This window comes from Galeopterus variegatus, unplaced genomic scaffold, assembly GCF_000696425.1.
Source record: "Galeopterus variegatus unplaced genomic scaffold, G_variegatus-3.0.2 Scaffold2012, whole genome shotgun sequence".
In the NCBI taxonomy this organism is placed as follows: domain Eukaryota; kingdom Metazoa; phylum Chordata; class Mammalia; order Dermoptera; family Cynocephalidae; genus Galeopterus; species Galeopterus variegatus.
This window is the reverse complement of record NW_007728123.1, coordinates 118,668-135,580: the sequence shown is the minus strand read 5'-3', so window position 1 is coordinate 135,580 and position 16,913 is coordinate 118,668. Positions and strand designations below refer to the sequence as shown.

The following is a 16,913-nucleotide window of genomic DNA, read 5'->3' as shown; positions in this document are numbered from 1 at the left end:
TGAGTGGAGCAGACCAGGATGCAGGCAGGACATCTAACATCCAGGACACCTATCGTATGGATTGCAGCATGGCTTTGGCTGAAAGCTCTGGGCCTGACTGTGAGAGGTACAGAGAGAGCTGGCTGCTGGGAGCAGAAAAACAGAGAGAAGGCAGAAGTCACGAGGCAGCAGAAGCAACATGGCAGTGGAAACCACGAGGAGGGTGTGGACTCACGATTGGAAGTGGCAGGAGCCACAGAGCAATGACAGAGAGCTGCCAAGTCAGCGAAACAATGGCAGGGCGAAAGATGCAGCTGTTGGAGGTGACTGCCTGTGCCTCAGGCCCGGCCTGTCATCACCTGTTTTCCTCAGGCCTCCTGAGTCCTCGCACCAACCCCCACCAGCAGCGAGCAGCAAGCTCAGGCCTGACAGACCAGCCCCAGCAGGCACTGACTCCTGCATGTGGAGAGAAGACCTCTTAGAGCTACAGTCTGGACTCTCATTTCCTGGCTCCTGGGACATCTCATTCACATGGTCATTTTCAGCATCTGTGGTCAATGACCGGGTGGCTGGGGCTGCAGCTGGACTGTTGTCCTGCCAACACTGCCGAGTGACTCCTCCTCAGAGCCCTGCAGCTACCTGCAGAGCTTCTCCCAGCCTCTTTCATCTAGACCACTGCCTCATCCCCAAATGCTTGGAGTTTTGGGAGAGGGACAACTCAAGATAGGAATTCCGAGGCCGGTCAAGAGGCCCCAAGGGACAGCCAGGGACTTGGAGGGAACCAGATTTACCACCTAGATGTTAGAATTAGACAGAATCCAAGAGATCTTCGGGTTCACCCCATTCCTGTTCTACAGGAGGGCAAGATGAGGCCCCAAGTGGGCAGGGCCTTGCCCAGGGTGACGCAGCCATCTGGCAGCCCATAGCTCCCCTCGAGAAGCCCAGGGGAGCGTGGAATGCGGGCTGTCATCTGAAACTCCATTGCTTGCCCCACGGCCTGGGGCTGAGGGGCTCTGTGTTCCCGAACTTGGGGCAGCCTTGAGCTTAGAATTTGTGTGATTGATCTGAGCCCTCAAAGCCAGTCTTTGTCCTATCTGGGCCCTTGTAGGCCCCATTTGTAGTAGGAACTGGACAGAAGCCAGTGTGCAGAGAAAGCAGAAAAACCCATTGGAAAGGAGTGGACAGAGGCCCGTCCACCTTCACACCAAAGGCAGCGGCTCCCCAAAGTGTGGGTTCAACTCTCCGTGCCCTGTGATATTGCATGTTAACTGGGCCCCAAGGCCAAGCCAAGGGAAGGAGCCCTGATGGCGTAATTCAAGGTGTTAGTGTAAGGAGACAGTGGGGTGCTGTTCCTGGCCTCCCAAAATCACAGTTTCTGGGCTGTGGCTGTCTGTGCCTTTGGGAAGTACCAGCCTGGCTGTCAAGGGTTGCAACCCACAGCAGGGAACTGGGGCTGAGGTGGAGGCTGTGACCGCGGTGGTGCAGCCTCCTGTCCTGGTAGGACTTCTTCAGGACCCCAAGTCCATCTACAAATAGCTCTTTTTTTTTTTTTCCTTTTTGTCTTTTTTACTGACCAGTAACGGGATCGCAACCCTTGGTGTCGCGCCCGCACCGCGCTCAGCCAGTGAGCAGGAACCGGTCTCCACATGGGATCCGAACACTCGGCGGGAGCGCCGCCATGCTCCCAAGCGGCGCACTCTCCAGTGCGCCACCGGGCCGGCCCACAAATAGCTCTTTTGTATGCCCATTTTACACGATAGTTTGGAATATCCAGAACCAAATCCCAGCAGGCTTTGGCCCACAGCTTCCTGGCAAACTGGAGCATTCATGTGGGGGTGATTAAGCACACAGTTCAAATCCCAGCTCTGCCACTTACAAGCAAAGTGACATTGGACAAATTACTTAACCTCTGTTTCCTCAGCTGTAAATGGACATGATAAAATTATCCCCTAGGGCTGCAGAACATAAGTTCAGTTAATTCACATAAGATACTTAGAACAGTGCCTGGTCAGCTGAGACTGTTCATGCTGCCAGAGTGTCCACTGCTCACTGGACCTGTGGGGGCAGCTCTGTGCAGGGGGCACTCAGGGGACTTGGAGGGCATGGGGCCAAGCTGCTGCAGAGAACAGGGTGCGGTGGGGGTGGAGCAGCGTTGACATGGGCTCCCCTCCCAGTCTCTGATCTGCTTCTCCCGTTCCTGGGTCTACTGTCATCCCTGAGCCCTTCTGAAGGACAGCATCTTGGGCTGCCTCCCTATCATCCTCCCTCTCAAAAAACAGCCAGCTCTGGGCTGAACATAGCCACTCTTTAATGGAAGTTGTAGGGTGCTTTGACACAGGGGACCACTTTGTCAGGCAGGTTTAGCCTGGGCTACAGGTCAGAATGCTGTCCTCCTCTTCTGCTATGGTCCCAAGGGAGGACAGGAGTGCCAGCTAGAGGGCTCAGAAGATGTCGGGGACGATATAGTCAGTGTGAATGCCATCGATCAGTCCAGCTCCATTGTTGTGGACGAACCAGCAGGTCACCTCGGTCCCATGCCGGGGGTCCTTGCTGTAGTCTTTTTGCAATCCCCTGGGGAGAAATGAGTCAGCTGGGGTTACCCTTTGGAGCTGGCAAGGCTGCAACTTCCCAGGATGCTCACCCCACTCATGTGACACCTGGAGGAAAGTCCAGACCAACAACAAGGAACAAAAAGCAGCCAAGTGCAAAAATGCTAGGACAGCAGCCCACCCACCTGGTGACCGTCAGCCGGCGGTTCTTCACCATCATTGTGGCATCTAGCTTTGTGGGACTGGAGCCTGGGTGGAGGTCAGACACTTCAAAATCAAAGGGGTGGAAGAATTGTCCTGGAAAGGCACATTGGAGGCAGGAGTTACTGTCTGGGGGGCCTTGCTCCAGCCTTGCACTCAGTAGGTGCTTATTGGGGGTTTACTTTATTTTATTTTACTTTTTTTGGTGGCTGGCCAGTACAGGGATTGAACACTGGACCTTGGTGTTATCTAAGCAACTGAGCTAACTGGCCAGCCCAACACTGGGGGTTTAAAGAATTGCTGGCACACTTTTTTTTCAAGGGCTTGATTGTTTCTGATAAGTCTTGGCATCAAAAGTCAGCTTTAGTTCACTTGCTATAAAGAAGCAAATATATTTCCAGGTGGTCATACCTCCTGTCTTCTTTAACCAATCCAAAGGGATCTGGCTGGAGAGAGAGGTTGGAAAGGCAGGTGGCCGTAGAGAGGAGGGTCCATAAGAAGGCCACATAGGAGCAGTGTGGCTGATGACCCATCCCCCTCTCAAGGACCCTGGGAGCCCTCTGGACCTTTCTGTTTGTTTGGGGCTTCTCCCCGCACTTGCTCCCCGGCTCACTTAAGATTTTGTTTCACTATGTGTTTGACTGCAGCCTTTTTGAGGGACAAGACTCTCACCAGGACAACCCATCTTTGGAGCTCTGAGCCCTGGAGGCCAGGTTGGAGGTGGGCCTGTCTTGGTGACCAGGTGTAAAGCTGACCCATGGCCTCAGGACCCACGAGTCCTCTGGCTTCAATACCCCACCCCCAGCTCTGCCTGCCTGGCTGGCCGTACCCAGAAGCCCATGCGTCCGGGCCGACATCTGATGACTATCCAGCACGTAGAAGCCCAGGAAGTCCTGGGGGGCCACACTCCCCTTCCATACTCGGTGAAGGATGACCTCAAAGGTGGCCCCATTGTCCACGATCACCACCAGCTTCCTCTTCTTGGTGATGGTCATCACCACCCTGCAGGGCCAGGTGGCTGTGAGGGCAGGTGCAGCGGCACTGCATCCGTCTCCATCCACCTGCCCTCATTTTCCAGAATCCAGCTGTCATGACCACCCCCCCACTGTGGCCTTCACTCCCAGATGGTTGGCTGCTACCTGCTCTGGGCTCCCTCCCAAATGTTGCTATTGTGTATGGGGCCCTTAAAATGCACCAGGACCTGTGCCAAGCCCTCTATAATAACTGCATCATTCAATTCTCGCTCTGACCCTGTGAGGACCAAGGCCCAGAGAGGTTAAGTAACTTGCTCAAGGTCACCACGCCTCCCCCTGCCACCCCTCCCAGGCCCCAGCCCAGTTACCCATCCTGCCGCAGCGCAGCCTGGTCCCTCCAGGAGAACACAGGCCCACCCAAGCCGGGGTTCAGAGTAATGTTCTGAGGAGTCACTTCCAGCTGGAAGCCCGTTGCAGGGTTTGCGATCCCCAGCCGCCCGAAGTATGTGCCCTCGTGCTGCCCAGGGCTCCTCGCCTTGTTGCCAATGAGCTGCCCGTTCACCGAAAAGCCTGCAGTGGGCGAGGGGCCATCCCAGTCAGGGAGGAGCCCACCTGCCTTTGCTCAGGGGGAACATGGCTCCCTCCTGGGAGGCTCCCCTGCACTCCACCCATGCCACTCTGTCTTTAAGGGTGTCACCTGAGGGGCCTTCAGGACTGGTCCAGCACTCAGCTCTACCCCCTCCCCACCCTTCCTGCCACACTATAAATATCTGTACTTAGCCCTTGGTTCTGGGCTGTCATGGAGACACTGACATGTGTTTGTGGGGCCTCTTCACAGAGGCCTCCCCTGCCCTGAACAGCCAAAAGCCCCTTGCCAGTCCTCACTATCCCAACACAGAACATCTCACGCTCTGAAATTGTCATCCAAGAATTTGTTTACCTGGTTGTCTTCTCCCTTCCCTAAGCTCTGTGAGGGCAGGGACTGTCTCAGTTTCCACCCCCAGTAGGTGCTCATCAGACATTTGCAAATGGACAGACTGGAGTAAGAGGAAGGGAGAAGAGGCCAAGAGAGGTGAGGGAGTCAATCCCCATCACCTGAGGCACTGCTGGGAGAGAGGCCCTTGGAGGCTCTGCTTGGCCATGTTGTGGGGGAAAGTGGGGCAGGACTGCTACATAATTTGCAGGCTGGTACGAAATAAAAACGAGAGCCCCTTATTAAAACATCATTAAGGATTTCAAGACGGCAACAGCACAGCATTAAACCCAGCATGGGGCCCTTCTAAGTGTGGGCCCCGTGTGCCTGCACAGGCGCCCCCTGTGTAGGGTCCCGCCAGGGGTGAGAAGAGGGCAGGTGGAGTCTAGCCAGGTGTTTGGTGCACAGCAGCGGGCAGTGGAGGCTTTGGCCACAGTCCTGTCCATGGCTGAATGTCTATGGTGGAGGATCCCTGGCCCTGCCCTGTCTGGCAGAGGGTGTGGTGTCCACCATACCTGTGTCAGGGTCCTGTACCAGGCTCAGGATCACACCAGGCTCCTCGTTGATGTTGAAGCACAGGGTGTCCTCTTTCTGGGGCACGTGGATGATGAAGTGGGGGTCAGTGTCCACTGGGGGCACAGCATGGAGTCTGTTAGATTGGGCATCAGGCAGATGGGGCTGGCCAGGGACAGGGGTTCAACTAGGCTGGTCCCAGAGAGAGAGGTGGCCAGGTGGGGTAGATGCCAAGCAGGGACATGCCTCAGACCCTCCCAGGACTCACCGCCGGTCACTCGGTTCGGCAACCGTGGGATACTGGAGTTGGGGCTGGTGTGAGGAGGCTGCGAGGCTGACAGCATGAACGCTGATGGGCGAGAGTCAGTGACATTTAGAAGGGAGATGGCTGGCCTTCCCTGGAACTGCTGGTCTCTTTTCTGATGTCCCCTCCCACCCAGGTGGGCTGGCCTGAGGCCACAGGGCATTACATGCCCTTGATTGCCTCTCAGAATGTGGGAACAGAAGTTTGGCACAGTGTGGTGGGCTGGCCCCCTCTCTGAATGCTCCCATGGGGATCTGAAATGGAAGAGGCCAGGCAGACCCACGTCACAGGGACTGTTCTGCGGATTCCCAGTGAGAGGTGGTAAGGAGAGCAAGTGGGCTGGTAAGCTGGGGGCTTTGGTCAGGACTGAGCACACAGCCTGAGGGCCAGCAGTGTGTGGAGTCAAAGGGTAGAGGCGTGAGTTGCCAGGATGGCTGCCACTTACTCCTTCTGTGTCCCAGCATCTCTGTAGAAGACAAGGACATAGAGGACAGTGTCACCCATGGCGTCCAGCACGAAAGGCACTCAGTTCAGTCCACAAGTGCACCAGCACAAGGTGAGTCAAGTCTGGGCCCGACCCTCCTCCCAGGGGTCTCAGCCCTCCTTGGGCCATCTCCTCACAGGCACACGTCCACGCAAGGGGCCCAGTGGAGGCAGGTGGGCAGGGGTGGGGGAGGGGCAGGCTGCACAGAGGCTCAGGAAGCACAAATCAATGCAGCAAAGTTTGCAGCACAAGGGGGAAGGGCATCTCAGGGGAAGGCATGCAGTCAGGAAGACCTGGGAGTGGGGAGCTGTGTGACTGTGGGGGCTGCAGCTCCTGCCATCTGCCCAGCCACAGGAAGCCCTGCGCTAAATCCAAGGCCAGTTAAAACTTACCCAAGGGCAGAAAATCTGGAAGGGAGGGAAAAGGAAAAAAATTAAAGCCCAGGAGATTTTTGGCCCACAGCCTCCCCCTCTGCAGACCCCTCCAGCCTTACCCTCTGTGGGCTTATCAATGATGGGCTTCAGGCCATCCTCATCTGCCATGCCCCTGATGGTCATGGAGGTCAGCGGGGTCACGAACTGATAGTCCAGTGACATCTGCAGGGCCTGGGACGACAGGTTGGCCTTCTCTTCCCCCTCTACTTTCATCCTGCATGCAAGACAGACACCGGCCCCAAGCCCTGCAGCTCAGCTTGGGCGTTGGTGGTCTGACTCGCACTCCCTCATCTGCTCACCCATTTGTTCATTCATTCACTCATTCAACAAACATATTAAGCACCTACAATGGCTGTGTCCTCAGGGACCTCAGGGCTTAATGACCTCCCACAGAGAAAACCCGGAGATTTGGCAGTGTTGAGGGGCGTGCCTCAGAGATACACAGAGAATTTAACAGCTGTGAGATTCAGGTCAAGTGGTCTAGCCTCTCTGAGCCTCAGTTTGTTCATCTGTTAAATGGGGATAATGAGAGAACTCCCCCCACACGCTGTGAGGATGAAGTGAGCATGTCTGGACACGGCAGCCCGTGGTAAAAGGCAGCCTCCCCCAAGGCAGCTCCATGGGCCAAACAGCCCAGGGGGCCCCACCCACACTACCGACTGCTGTTTGATATTAACTCATGAGCAAAGTAGAAGAGGAAAGTAGATCTGACCTACTCGCAACCTCGAAGGCCCAGAACCGCCCCTTCTTTGTTCACCTCCAAAGGGTAGGGGGACTCTGGAAGGGACGGCGCCCACCCCAGGCGGCTGCAGGGGCTGTACCTCTTAGCCAGCAGCTCCTGGATGGTGAGGTAGGCCCAGAGGCGCTCGACGTGGTTCTCCAGCATGTGGCCACGCTCTCGGAGCAGCTTCTTCATCTCTTCCTCATCCACCAGGCAGGTTTTCTTGAATTCTTGTCCCTCCTGGAGTTCAGATGGGGAGGGAGGCCATGCGTGGCTGGCGCTCAAGGCTCTGAGGAGCTCCAAGGTCACCTGGTCTTTGTAGCTTCATTCTTAGCGCTGCCCCCTTTCCTAAGCCTGTTCTCCACATCCTCATTCATTCATCCATTCATTCTACAAATGCTTGCCAAGCCCCCTCTGTGAGCCAGGCTTGGCCTAGGCCACGGAATCCCATGGGATGGGAGAACCAGGTCCTGCCCCCGTGGAGTTACTCTCTCTGTGGGAGGCCAACAAGCACCTAGCTGTTTCCACTATGACCTGCTCCTCCAAATGCCCACAAAGTTCCAGGTGGGCTGCACTGTTCAACTTACCCCAGCACACAAACACCTTCTTTCCCCAACTACAATAATGGGGGCACCACTTCCCAAGGGCATCCTATGCACCAGGCACTGTGTAAGGTATTGCATGGATTATTCTGTTTATTCCATACAACACTCTAGTGCAGTACTACTCCCATGGTACAGAAAAGGAAACAGGCCCAGAGAGCTGGACCCACTTGCTCAAGGTCACACAGCTAGTCAGGGCAGGGTGATGGTCCAGCTCAGTTCTCCTCATTCAAAGCCTGAATTCTGGGCCAGCCCGGTGGCGCACTCGGTAGAGTGCAGCGCTTGGGAGCACAGCGGCACTCCCCCCGAGGGTTCGGATCCCATATAGAGACCGGTCCGCTCACTGGTTGAGCGCAGTGCGGGCGCGACACCGAGGGCTGCGATCCCGTTGCCAGTCACGAAAAAAGACAAAAAGGAAAAAAAAAAAAAGCCTGAATTCTGAAGCCTCAACCACACTGTGGGGTATGGGTCCATGCCCTGGAAGGCCTGTCCAAGTCTCCCATACCTGTGAACCCCCTCCCACCACACATGTACACACACATGCATGCCCTGCACAATGGTACAAAGCCTAGTGCACAGCAGATGTTCAGGAAGTGTTGTCTAGTGAGAAGAGAGGCTGGCCTCCTGTTCTCTCGCTCCTTGTGGGGAATGATGTGAGGTGGTCCATTTTGGGCCAAGAGACTGCAACTAATCAAGGCCATGTTGGCCCCATTCCAGCCTGTCCAGCCCCCAGGATGCCTGCATGGAGATGTTCAGGCATGGTGGGGGTAGGGACACTACTCTGGGGGAAGAGAAACTCCTGGGTGTGGGTAGAGAGAAACAGCGTGGAGTTGGAGCCTGCAGGTGCTGCTTAGCCTCTCCACCCTCCAGGGCCCACCATTTACCCCACGGGCCCGCACATCGGCCTTGAAGCTGTCCAGTTTGTGGTCAGCAATTCGCCCTGCCACCACGATCTCTGAGCCTTCATAGTACTGTTTATGGCGGTGCTGGGTCAGGGCCAAGACGGCATCCCGGGGGTACTGCAACTCCACATCCACCAGCAGGGGGTTGGCTACCTGGTTGTAGAAGCCCTGCAGGGATGGGGACACAGCCTCAGGGATGAGCACCCTGGGCATCCAATGGGAAGCCTGCACACAAAGTGGGGTGTCTGGGCCGAGCCCGTGGCGCACTTGGGAGAGTGCAGCGCTGGGAGCGCAGCAGCGCTCCTGCCGCGGGTTCAGATCCTATATGGGGATGACCGGTGTGCTCACAGTGCTCACTGGCTGAGCGTGGTGCAGCCGGTCTCAAAAAGGACAAAAAAAAAAAAAAAAAGTGGGGTGTCTGGATCCCCACTTTAGAGAAGGAATCTGAGGCTCAGAGAGGTTAAGTAACTGGCTTGAGGTCCCGCAGCTGATTTGAACTCTGTACCAGAGCTTTATCTGCTCCTCTAGGCTAATGGGCCACCAAGGCCGGGCTCCCATGACATGCCATTGACAGTACATGGGTCAGGGGAGCAGGGGAGACCTTCAGTTGCTGGGCAGCATCACGGTCCTCATAGATTCTCTGGGCTCGTCCGTTGTTCTCCATGGACATGACCTCCAGGAAGTTAAAGTCCACATCGTGGCCAAAGCCCAGGTTGTAGAGCGGGAACCTGCCCCGGATGGCATTGCGGATGTTCTTGAGGATTTGGGAACGGTCCGTCACCCCTGCAGCCACACACCCAGGAAGTGATGGGACGCCAGCCCGCAGGCACATGGGACATGGGGGCGGGGATCTGGGGCACACTCCCTGGGGTCCAAACCTCCCATCTCAGGCCATTTCCACTCCCCACAGGCATCTTGAGGCATCACCTCCTCCTGATCCACCTGGGTCAATTGCTAACAGAGCCCCTTGCAGACCCTGCCCATCCCTGCGGATCCATCCCAAGCAGATCTGATTCTGCTCTAAACCTTCCCATGACTCCTTGCTGCAGCCTGTAAGGCCCTATCAACCTTTCCACCCTTGTTTCCCTCTTTCTGTACATGCCCGCAGTTCCTGGGCTGTTCCTACCAGTGCACACACCTTATTTTGCTCAAGCTGCCTCCTCTGCCAGGGATCCCTCCCTGCCTCCCTCTCCCTCTCCAGACTGAGCTCAGGAGCCATCTCCTCTAGGAGGTCTTCCTGGTCCCTGCCTGGGCCAGGTGCCCCTTGTCTGTGGTTCACAGCCCCCTGGCATCCTGTTCTTTTGGGACCCTCGGCAGAGCGTCTGCTCCTGGGTCTGCCTCCCCCCAGCTAACCCTGGGCTTCTTGTGGGCAGAGACATGTCTTGTTCTCTTGGTATCTCTTCTCATTTCCTAGTCCTGTGCTTGGCACACAGTAGGTGCTAAATAACAGTTCATTAAACCCAACCTAGGAATCCTGTCCATCCTTTAGGGCCCTGTGCAGCCCTGTGTCATGCAGAAGCATCCCCAGTTTCCCAACTCACAGGACAGATTTGGAGCTCCCGAAGGCTTTGCAGTATGAATTATATTTTTAGACCAGTGCTTGACTTTACCCTGAGTCTTTCTGCCCCCGATGGCATCTCTAGTGATTGGGTTTTCAACTTCAGCCTGAACGCCTCTGGTAATAAGAATATCACCACCTCCCAAGGCAGCCTTGTGCTTACCCTCTGTGGGGTCACCGTCTGTCAACATGATGAGAATTGGGGCATGGTTGCTGAGTCCTGGGTGACTTTCCTGAGCTTTATTCAAGATCTCAATTCCCCGCAGCAAACCCCCATTCAGGTTTGTGGCTGCAAAGGAGAGAAAGTAGATCAGTTAGTATATGTCCTTACTCTGAGAAGAAAGAGATGACACCAAGGTGCCCTGAGACCCCTACCCTTACCCTCATCCAGGGAGAAATGCTGCACAAAGTCTCGAGCTGCTTGCAGATTGGCCTCGGATGCTTGCACCAGTGAGCCCCTCCATGATTGCACATGAGACCCAAAGAGGACCAGGTCGAAATAGTCCTCTGGCCGCATGTCCCCCAGGATTTTAAGAAGTGCCTCCTTGGTCTGAAAGGACAGGACAGTCAGTGGAGGGACATGGCCCCAAGGTGGTCTCAGGATAGTACCTTCCATCCAGATGCCCATTTCAGAGATCCACAGGGCAGAGGTACATGGTGCACAAGCAGGAGGGGATGGATAGGACAACCAGGTGTCCCCACAAGAGGAGCTTCCAGGGTACCCAGTATGGGGAGAAGAAATGAACAGGAGTTTGAGTGGGGCAGAGTTAAGAAAAAGGACCCCAGAGGCTGTGCTTCTGAAACTCTGCTTGTCCAGTATAGTTTTACTGCACCATGGACAGGGCACTCAGGGCACTGTGGGCTGTGCCCTGCTACAAGACAGCTTCCCACAAACCACCATAATTATCCCTGGTACTTGTAGCACACAGGTTTCCTTTTCCAAGCACGTCCCCATCATGAAACTTCGTGACTCTGTGGGCACCGTTATCCTTCACGTTTGTGCCATTGAGGGGAGGTTAATGTACTTGCCCAATGTTGCACAGTGAGGAAATGGTGGCTGATTCCAGAGCCCCTAACCACTGGGATTTCCTGTTAAATCACCCTGCACCTGACCAGGAGCATAAATCCTAAACCAGATTCTGGCAGCAAAACCGGCATGGGGTGAGTGATGACGCTAAAGAAATTTCTGCTGGTTGAACCTTTTAAAGCTGCAGTTTACCTGCTTCACTTTCTGGCCTTGCATGGAGCCACTGATATCAATCACAAAAATCAGGTTCTTGTTCATGTTTGTCAAGTTTTGAGGGGCGAAGAAGTGGGCAAAGTAGTTATTGGCCACCTGAAACAGAGAACGAGTGAGGCCTCTCCACAAGCACCCCTTGCCCACCCTCTGGATCGTGGGCCAGAAACTTCACGCTCACCAGGAGATCACAGGGCTTGTCTCGGTTGACATCATAGGTCACCCTGAAGTCCCCGTTCAGCAAGGATGTAGAGCATGTGGGGCAGGACTTCTGCTGACCCACGGTAGGGTGAAAGAGCACATGACCCTGGAACCATCAAGAGTGTGGTTTGCAGCTGCAAACAGAATGTTTGCAAAGATGACATAAAAAAAAAATGTGTGTGTATGTGTATGTTTGAATGTGCACAGAAATGGGTCTGGTGGCTGAGAGTGCACACCTGTAGGTGGTAGGAGAGAAGACACATTCCTTTGCTTATTTAAGTGTGCTTCTGAATCATTGGGATTTTCTACAATATGTGTCTCCACTTTGGGTATATAAATAAGAACAAAATAATAGCAGTATGATAGCATGAGAGAAGTCGGTCAACTCAGACTGCCGAGTGAAAAAGCAAGGCTACAACACTGTGCTGGAAAATAAAACCCTCCTGGGTCAACAAAGAGCAGAGTCCAGGAGGTTAGGATGACAAGGACCCATCCCCTCAGGACCCCATGGAAAACAATCATGTTTGCCAACACTCTGAAGTCTCATATGTTGTTTAAAAGAAGACCCCCTTAAACTGTAAGAAACATTTTTTTAAAATGAATTGCTATGGAGTCACTACATAGGTTTGTAGGAACTAAAGGGTTTGCTTCTGGCTCAGATTGAGGGCAAGTCAGGAAGCAGGGTGCTTGCTGGCCACCTGCCCTCATGCCACACTCCTGCAGGATCTGGGGTGGGGATAGCAGGGGGCTTCTGGGATTCCAGGAAATAGGTGATAAGTGGCAAGTCATTGAGTAGGCCAAAGGCCTTTCCAAACTTAATTATGTTTCCAAGAAAACTGAAGTTTGGAGTTCTAACCACAAAAGCATCTGAGGTTTGCTGATGTGCCATACATTTCCCTGAATGCTTTCGTGTGGGCATGAGGCAGGAAAAGAAAAAACTGAGGCTCAAGAAAGACAGTAACTCACCCTGGACCATGCAGCCAATGAGTGGTGGAGCTGGAGCTGGACCTAGTGCTTCCCCACCTCAGTGTGTAGGCTTTTGCTAAATTGCTCTGAGAACCAGGGGTGTTGAGTTCCCCTGGGACACTAGCCACATGGCACTGGCCTCTGTCACCCCAAGGGCAGCCTGCAGACCCTTCCTGATTCCTGGGCTAAGCCTGGACATTCCATAAGGGGTGGGCCCAGTTGAGAAGTCCCCGGGGGACCCACCATCATTGCCTGCCATTTCACATACCTTTTTGCCTGAGAAGGACTTCTTAATAGTTTGGGCTGCCAGTTCCTTGGGGAGGAAGGAGGCCTGTGCATCCAGCTTGCTGATCCCCTGTGGCTCAAAGATGTCCACATCGATCTGCATCATTGAAGCAAATTCTGCACCAAGGCTCTCATTCAGGCCATCATCAAATCTCAGCCAGGAGCCAACGTGTCCCAGCTACCTACTGTATGTAGTGTCCACCAAGCCCTCAGCACAGGACCTGGCACATACGAGGCACTCCAAAAATATTTACTGAATGAAGGTGTGAATGTCTGCACCCTTCAACTCAGCTGCCACTTAGGTGCCAGCAGTAATCACAACCCCTCAGGCTGCTCAGGTCTTTCTGATTTACAAGTTATCTGGACATTCAGTATCTTGTGTTATCCTTGTGGAAGTCCTGGGACAGGTAGGAATCCTCCATTTAGCAGATGAGCAAATTGAGACTCAGAGATGGGGAGGAAGTGGGGGGGTTCAGAGAGCTCCCTGCCCAACAAGAGCCCATCGGAGTGCACCCTGAGGAGTCAGTCTCCTTCCCTGTGTTCTCAGGCCTAGGGTGACACATGGGTGGGTGCTGAACCAGTGTTGGGAGCTGTAGTGAGAGAGAGAGAGAGGAAGGAGCCCTGCCCTGGGAACTGCGATGTACCTCAAAATGATGCACCAGCTGCTTGGGCTTGACTTTGATGACAATGTCATACTGCATAAGGATTCGCTTCAGCACCTCCTCATAGGTCAGCTGAAATGTGACCTTGCTCTGGGGACTGATGGTGAGGTGAATGGTGAATTGCTCCATAGTTCTCCCCGAGGCCCTGGATGTGCCACCAGAGGCAACAACAGGCAGATAAATGGTAAATGATATGTGGGTCCTTGTCACCTAAAGCATGGCCATTAGAATCAATTTCTCTGATTTTAGTGCTTCTCCCAGGCTTCCTTAACCCTCACCCTTGTCTGAACTGGCTAGTCAGGGTCAGGACCCAAGGATGGGGGCCCCACTTCTCCCTGATGCAGATCTGGGAAAAGGGAAACTGCACATCAGTCTTGCTGGTGCACCTGTGCTGGCACCTGGCTTTGGGCAGTTTGCTCACCCTTCCATCATCCTGGGGCTGTTCTCCACTCCCGGCCACCTTATAGCCCTCAGATCTTTCCTGGCTGGGGAAGGCAGCTTTGGAAACTAGGCAGGCAGGGTCCAGAACTTACCTGACAAGGCCAGCATTCTCTCCTGAAATGGCTGCTTTCCGGTACTGCTTCCATGCTGTCACTTTGTCCTGTATGTCCCCGACAAAGGCATTCCCATTTGCTGTGCTGCAGGGAGGGAAGAAAGCCCTCAGGGGAGGTACCCCTCCTTGACCACACAAGTCCCTCACTTAGGAGGTGTGCCATGCCTAGACCCCAAGAAGGCTCTGTTCGTGCAAACCTTCCTGGCAGGGGGACTTCTCCTGACCAGGCTTCCACTGCCCACGGTGGTGCTCAGGGGGCCCACGAGCGGTGAGGTGGGCAGCCACTGTCATAGGGGCCAGCAAGAAGCCTCAGATGCTGGCTTTTGCTGTTTGGGCCCGAGGCTGAAAACATGTTGCCAGAGGCCTCAGTTTGCTGTGCAAGATGGGAGCCAAGAACACATCTAAAGGGCTTCATCCTCCCCTCAGAGCTAGGGCTGGCCTATGGCCCTTCTGGAAGTGAGGAGATGGCCTGCACTCTCTGGCCACTCTCCGCCATGGTCTTAGGCTAGGACTAGTGAATGGACACCAGTGGGAGAGGGTGTAGAGTCGGGCAGGGCACCCACATGGCAAAGTCACTGATGAAAGCTGTCTTGGGGATTTCCACATCAAAGGCCACTTCCCTGGCTTCATCAGCAGTGTTGACCACTTGGCTAGTGATGACATAGTGAGCAAAGCGAGAGGTGACTTTGCAGTTGACTTTCAAACTCCGGATGAACACGCCATCGACAGTCTAAAGTGAGATGCAAGGGGGCTGTGGCCTGGAACAGGGGCCTCTGAGCTGGTGAGACCTCCTTGTCCAGATCTGATGCAAAGTGCCCAGATGCTGGGAGAACAGACCAGACCTCCCGGGAAGACCCTTCCCTCTGTCTAAGACTGTGCAGTGGGGTTTGAGGTGAGGTGGGAGCAAACCCCGATTTCCAGGAGACGGGAGTCCCCTCTGCCTGAGGTACTGGAGGTAAAAGGAAGGCTGTACTAAGGGCCCCATCACAGACCCCTTTGCCAAGTCTCTCACTCACTGTATCCACACTCTGTCGCTTCTGCAAAACAAAGCCAGGGTCAAGTGTGAGTGGGAACAACCAGGGACCATGGCCTATCTGTTAAGGGGTGGGAGTGGAACATAGCCTGTGTCCTCTGCCCCTCGGTCTTGCCTCCCTGGTGCTGCTGGGAGGTCGCCTCTTCAGTCAGAGGTGGATGAGGTGAGTGGGGGTGGCCCCGGCCCCTGGAGTGGGGATCTTGTGTCCCTCCCCGGCCCCATCAAGGCTCAGCTGTCTATTTCTGCCCTGAGGGCTTAGCCACATACCTTGCTGCCCTTGGACGTGCCTGTGTCCGACCCTGGAGCAGGCATGGCCTGCAGGGCAAGGAGGGACACCAGGCACACGTACAGCAGCCCCCGAAACCCCATGGCACCATCCATGGTCGCAAGGCTCCGCTGTCCTGTCACTTCACTCAGACCATTAATCAATATGGTGCTGGATAAACATGGATTAAACATTAGACAAGGTGAAGGGAATCAGAGATAGGCAGTGAGAGCCTTCTCCTGGGGTGGGGGTGGTTTCCAGCTCTAGGCTGTTCCCTTTTGCACAGAACCACACTCAGCCACTGTGACTTGTGAAGACCCCCAATGGCTCATCTCATCCTAGGTCTGGCACACGGCAGCACCAGTGACATGGTGACATGTGGCAAGAAGCCACAGTTAAAAATGGATGTCTAAACTTTATTAGGCTTTCCTTTCAAAATTCTTTGGGCATCAACAAACTTTTCAGTCATGCTTTGGTTGGGGTGGCGGATGTGGTGGCTTAGGCGGTGCCGTGACGTCCGGCCATGCCCATGGCTCTAACTATGCCAACCCTGACAAGAGTTCTCTCAGAGGCAGCCTGGGCATTATGTTATGGGTATCCCATGCATTAGGCCAGTTGCATCATCTCTCTGGACATTCTCATCCAGATTTGGAAAGAACAGAAGTAAGCTTCCTTGTTCTTCCACCTGGGCAGGGATGCCCAGCAGGCAAAGTGGAGATAAAGGATGATACATATTCATAATTGAGGGCTGATTATGTGTCTCACATTGCTCTAAGCCGTTTATCATCTAATTTTATCCTCATGATGTCCCTGGGACACTGGTCCCACAGGAAGTGACAGAACAGGGATTCAAACCCAGGTCTCTCAGACTCCAAAACCCAAGCCCATCATGTGAGACAGAAAAGCTCTCTGTGCTTCAAGAAAGAAAGGAGAAGCAGAACTGAAAATCCCAGAGGGAAGAGTCCCCGGATATCCTCTTGTACCTGCAGTTTCTTAGTTTTTATGCTCACCCCACCCCATCCCCCACAACTAGGCAGACATGGCCCCTGGTTAGTGCGCTCGGTGGGCAGGGTGGGACATGCTGGCTGCTGTAACCCCTTGAGACAAGGGTGCCCAGAGGCCTCATTGATCTCTGTTTGCTTGTCCTGGACTTTGTCTCACAGATTGGTTTCTGGGAAAGGGTTTATTGTCCTTAGGCCAGAGTGACCTTCTGGCTTGTTTTCTGGCCTTTGTGGAAAATGAGATGGATCAACATCAAAGTGTACATTTGGGGTTCTGTTTGCTTTCTGCACCACTATCAACTGACCCCTGGGACGTGTTGGGCACAATGCCAGGCACTGGGACACCACCAAGATGAAACTTGGGTGCCTCACTCTGTTCAGTGAGCTGATGCCTTGGGGAAAGGGAATCGGACAAGTCAGAGGAAGCCCAGTGAATCCCAGGGAGTGGTCAGAAGCTGAAGCAGCACATCAAGGAAGAGCTGTAGAAATTTGGAGTGGTGGAGCTCCTCTCGCAAA

General features: G+C 54.4%; 1 protein-coding gene across 2 annotated transcripts; it reads right to left on the bottom strand.

Moving 5' to 3' along the window:
- Positions 1 to 2,267: 2,267 nt before the first annotated feature.
- On the bottom strand, positions 2,268 to 15,536 carry ITIH1 (inter-alpha-trypsin inhibitor heavy chain 1). Of its 2 annotated transcripts, XM_008580070.1 has the most exons (22): positions 15,399 to 15,536; positions 15,115 to 15,135; positions 14,662 to 14,828; positions 14,079 to 14,183; positions 13,528 to 13,690; positions 12,867 to 12,980; positions 11,613 to 11,738; positions 11,414 to 11,530; positions 10,576 to 10,744; positions 10,358 to 10,483; positions 9,238 to 9,419; positions 8,619 to 8,804; positions 7,233 to 7,372; positions 6,471 to 6,625; positions 6,370 to 6,384; positions 5,939 to 5,959; positions 5,458 to 5,538; positions 5,192 to 5,305; positions 4,072 to 4,273; positions 3,559 to 3,731; positions 2,714 to 2,825; positions 2,274 to 2,550 (listed from the first exon to the last, which is right to left on the bottom strand). In XM_008580070.1, the coding sequence occupies exons 1-22, from the start codon at positions 15,510 to 15,512 to the stop codon at positions 2,421 to 2,423; spliced, it is 2,733 nt and encodes a 910-aa protein (XP_008578292.1). In that variant the 5' UTR covers positions 15,513 to 15,536; the 3' UTR covers positions 2,274 to 2,420. The 2 variants fall into 2 exon arrangements, with proteins under 2 accessions (XP_008578293.1, XP_008578292.1); XM_008580071.1 differs by lacking the exons at positions 13,528 to 13,690; positions 14,079 to 14,183; positions 14,662 to 14,828; positions 15,115 to 15,135; positions 15,399 to 15,536 and adding an exon at positions 13,138 to 13,194 and having other exon boundaries at positions 2,268 to 2,550.
- Positions 15,537 to 16,913: the final 1,377 nt, after the last annotated feature.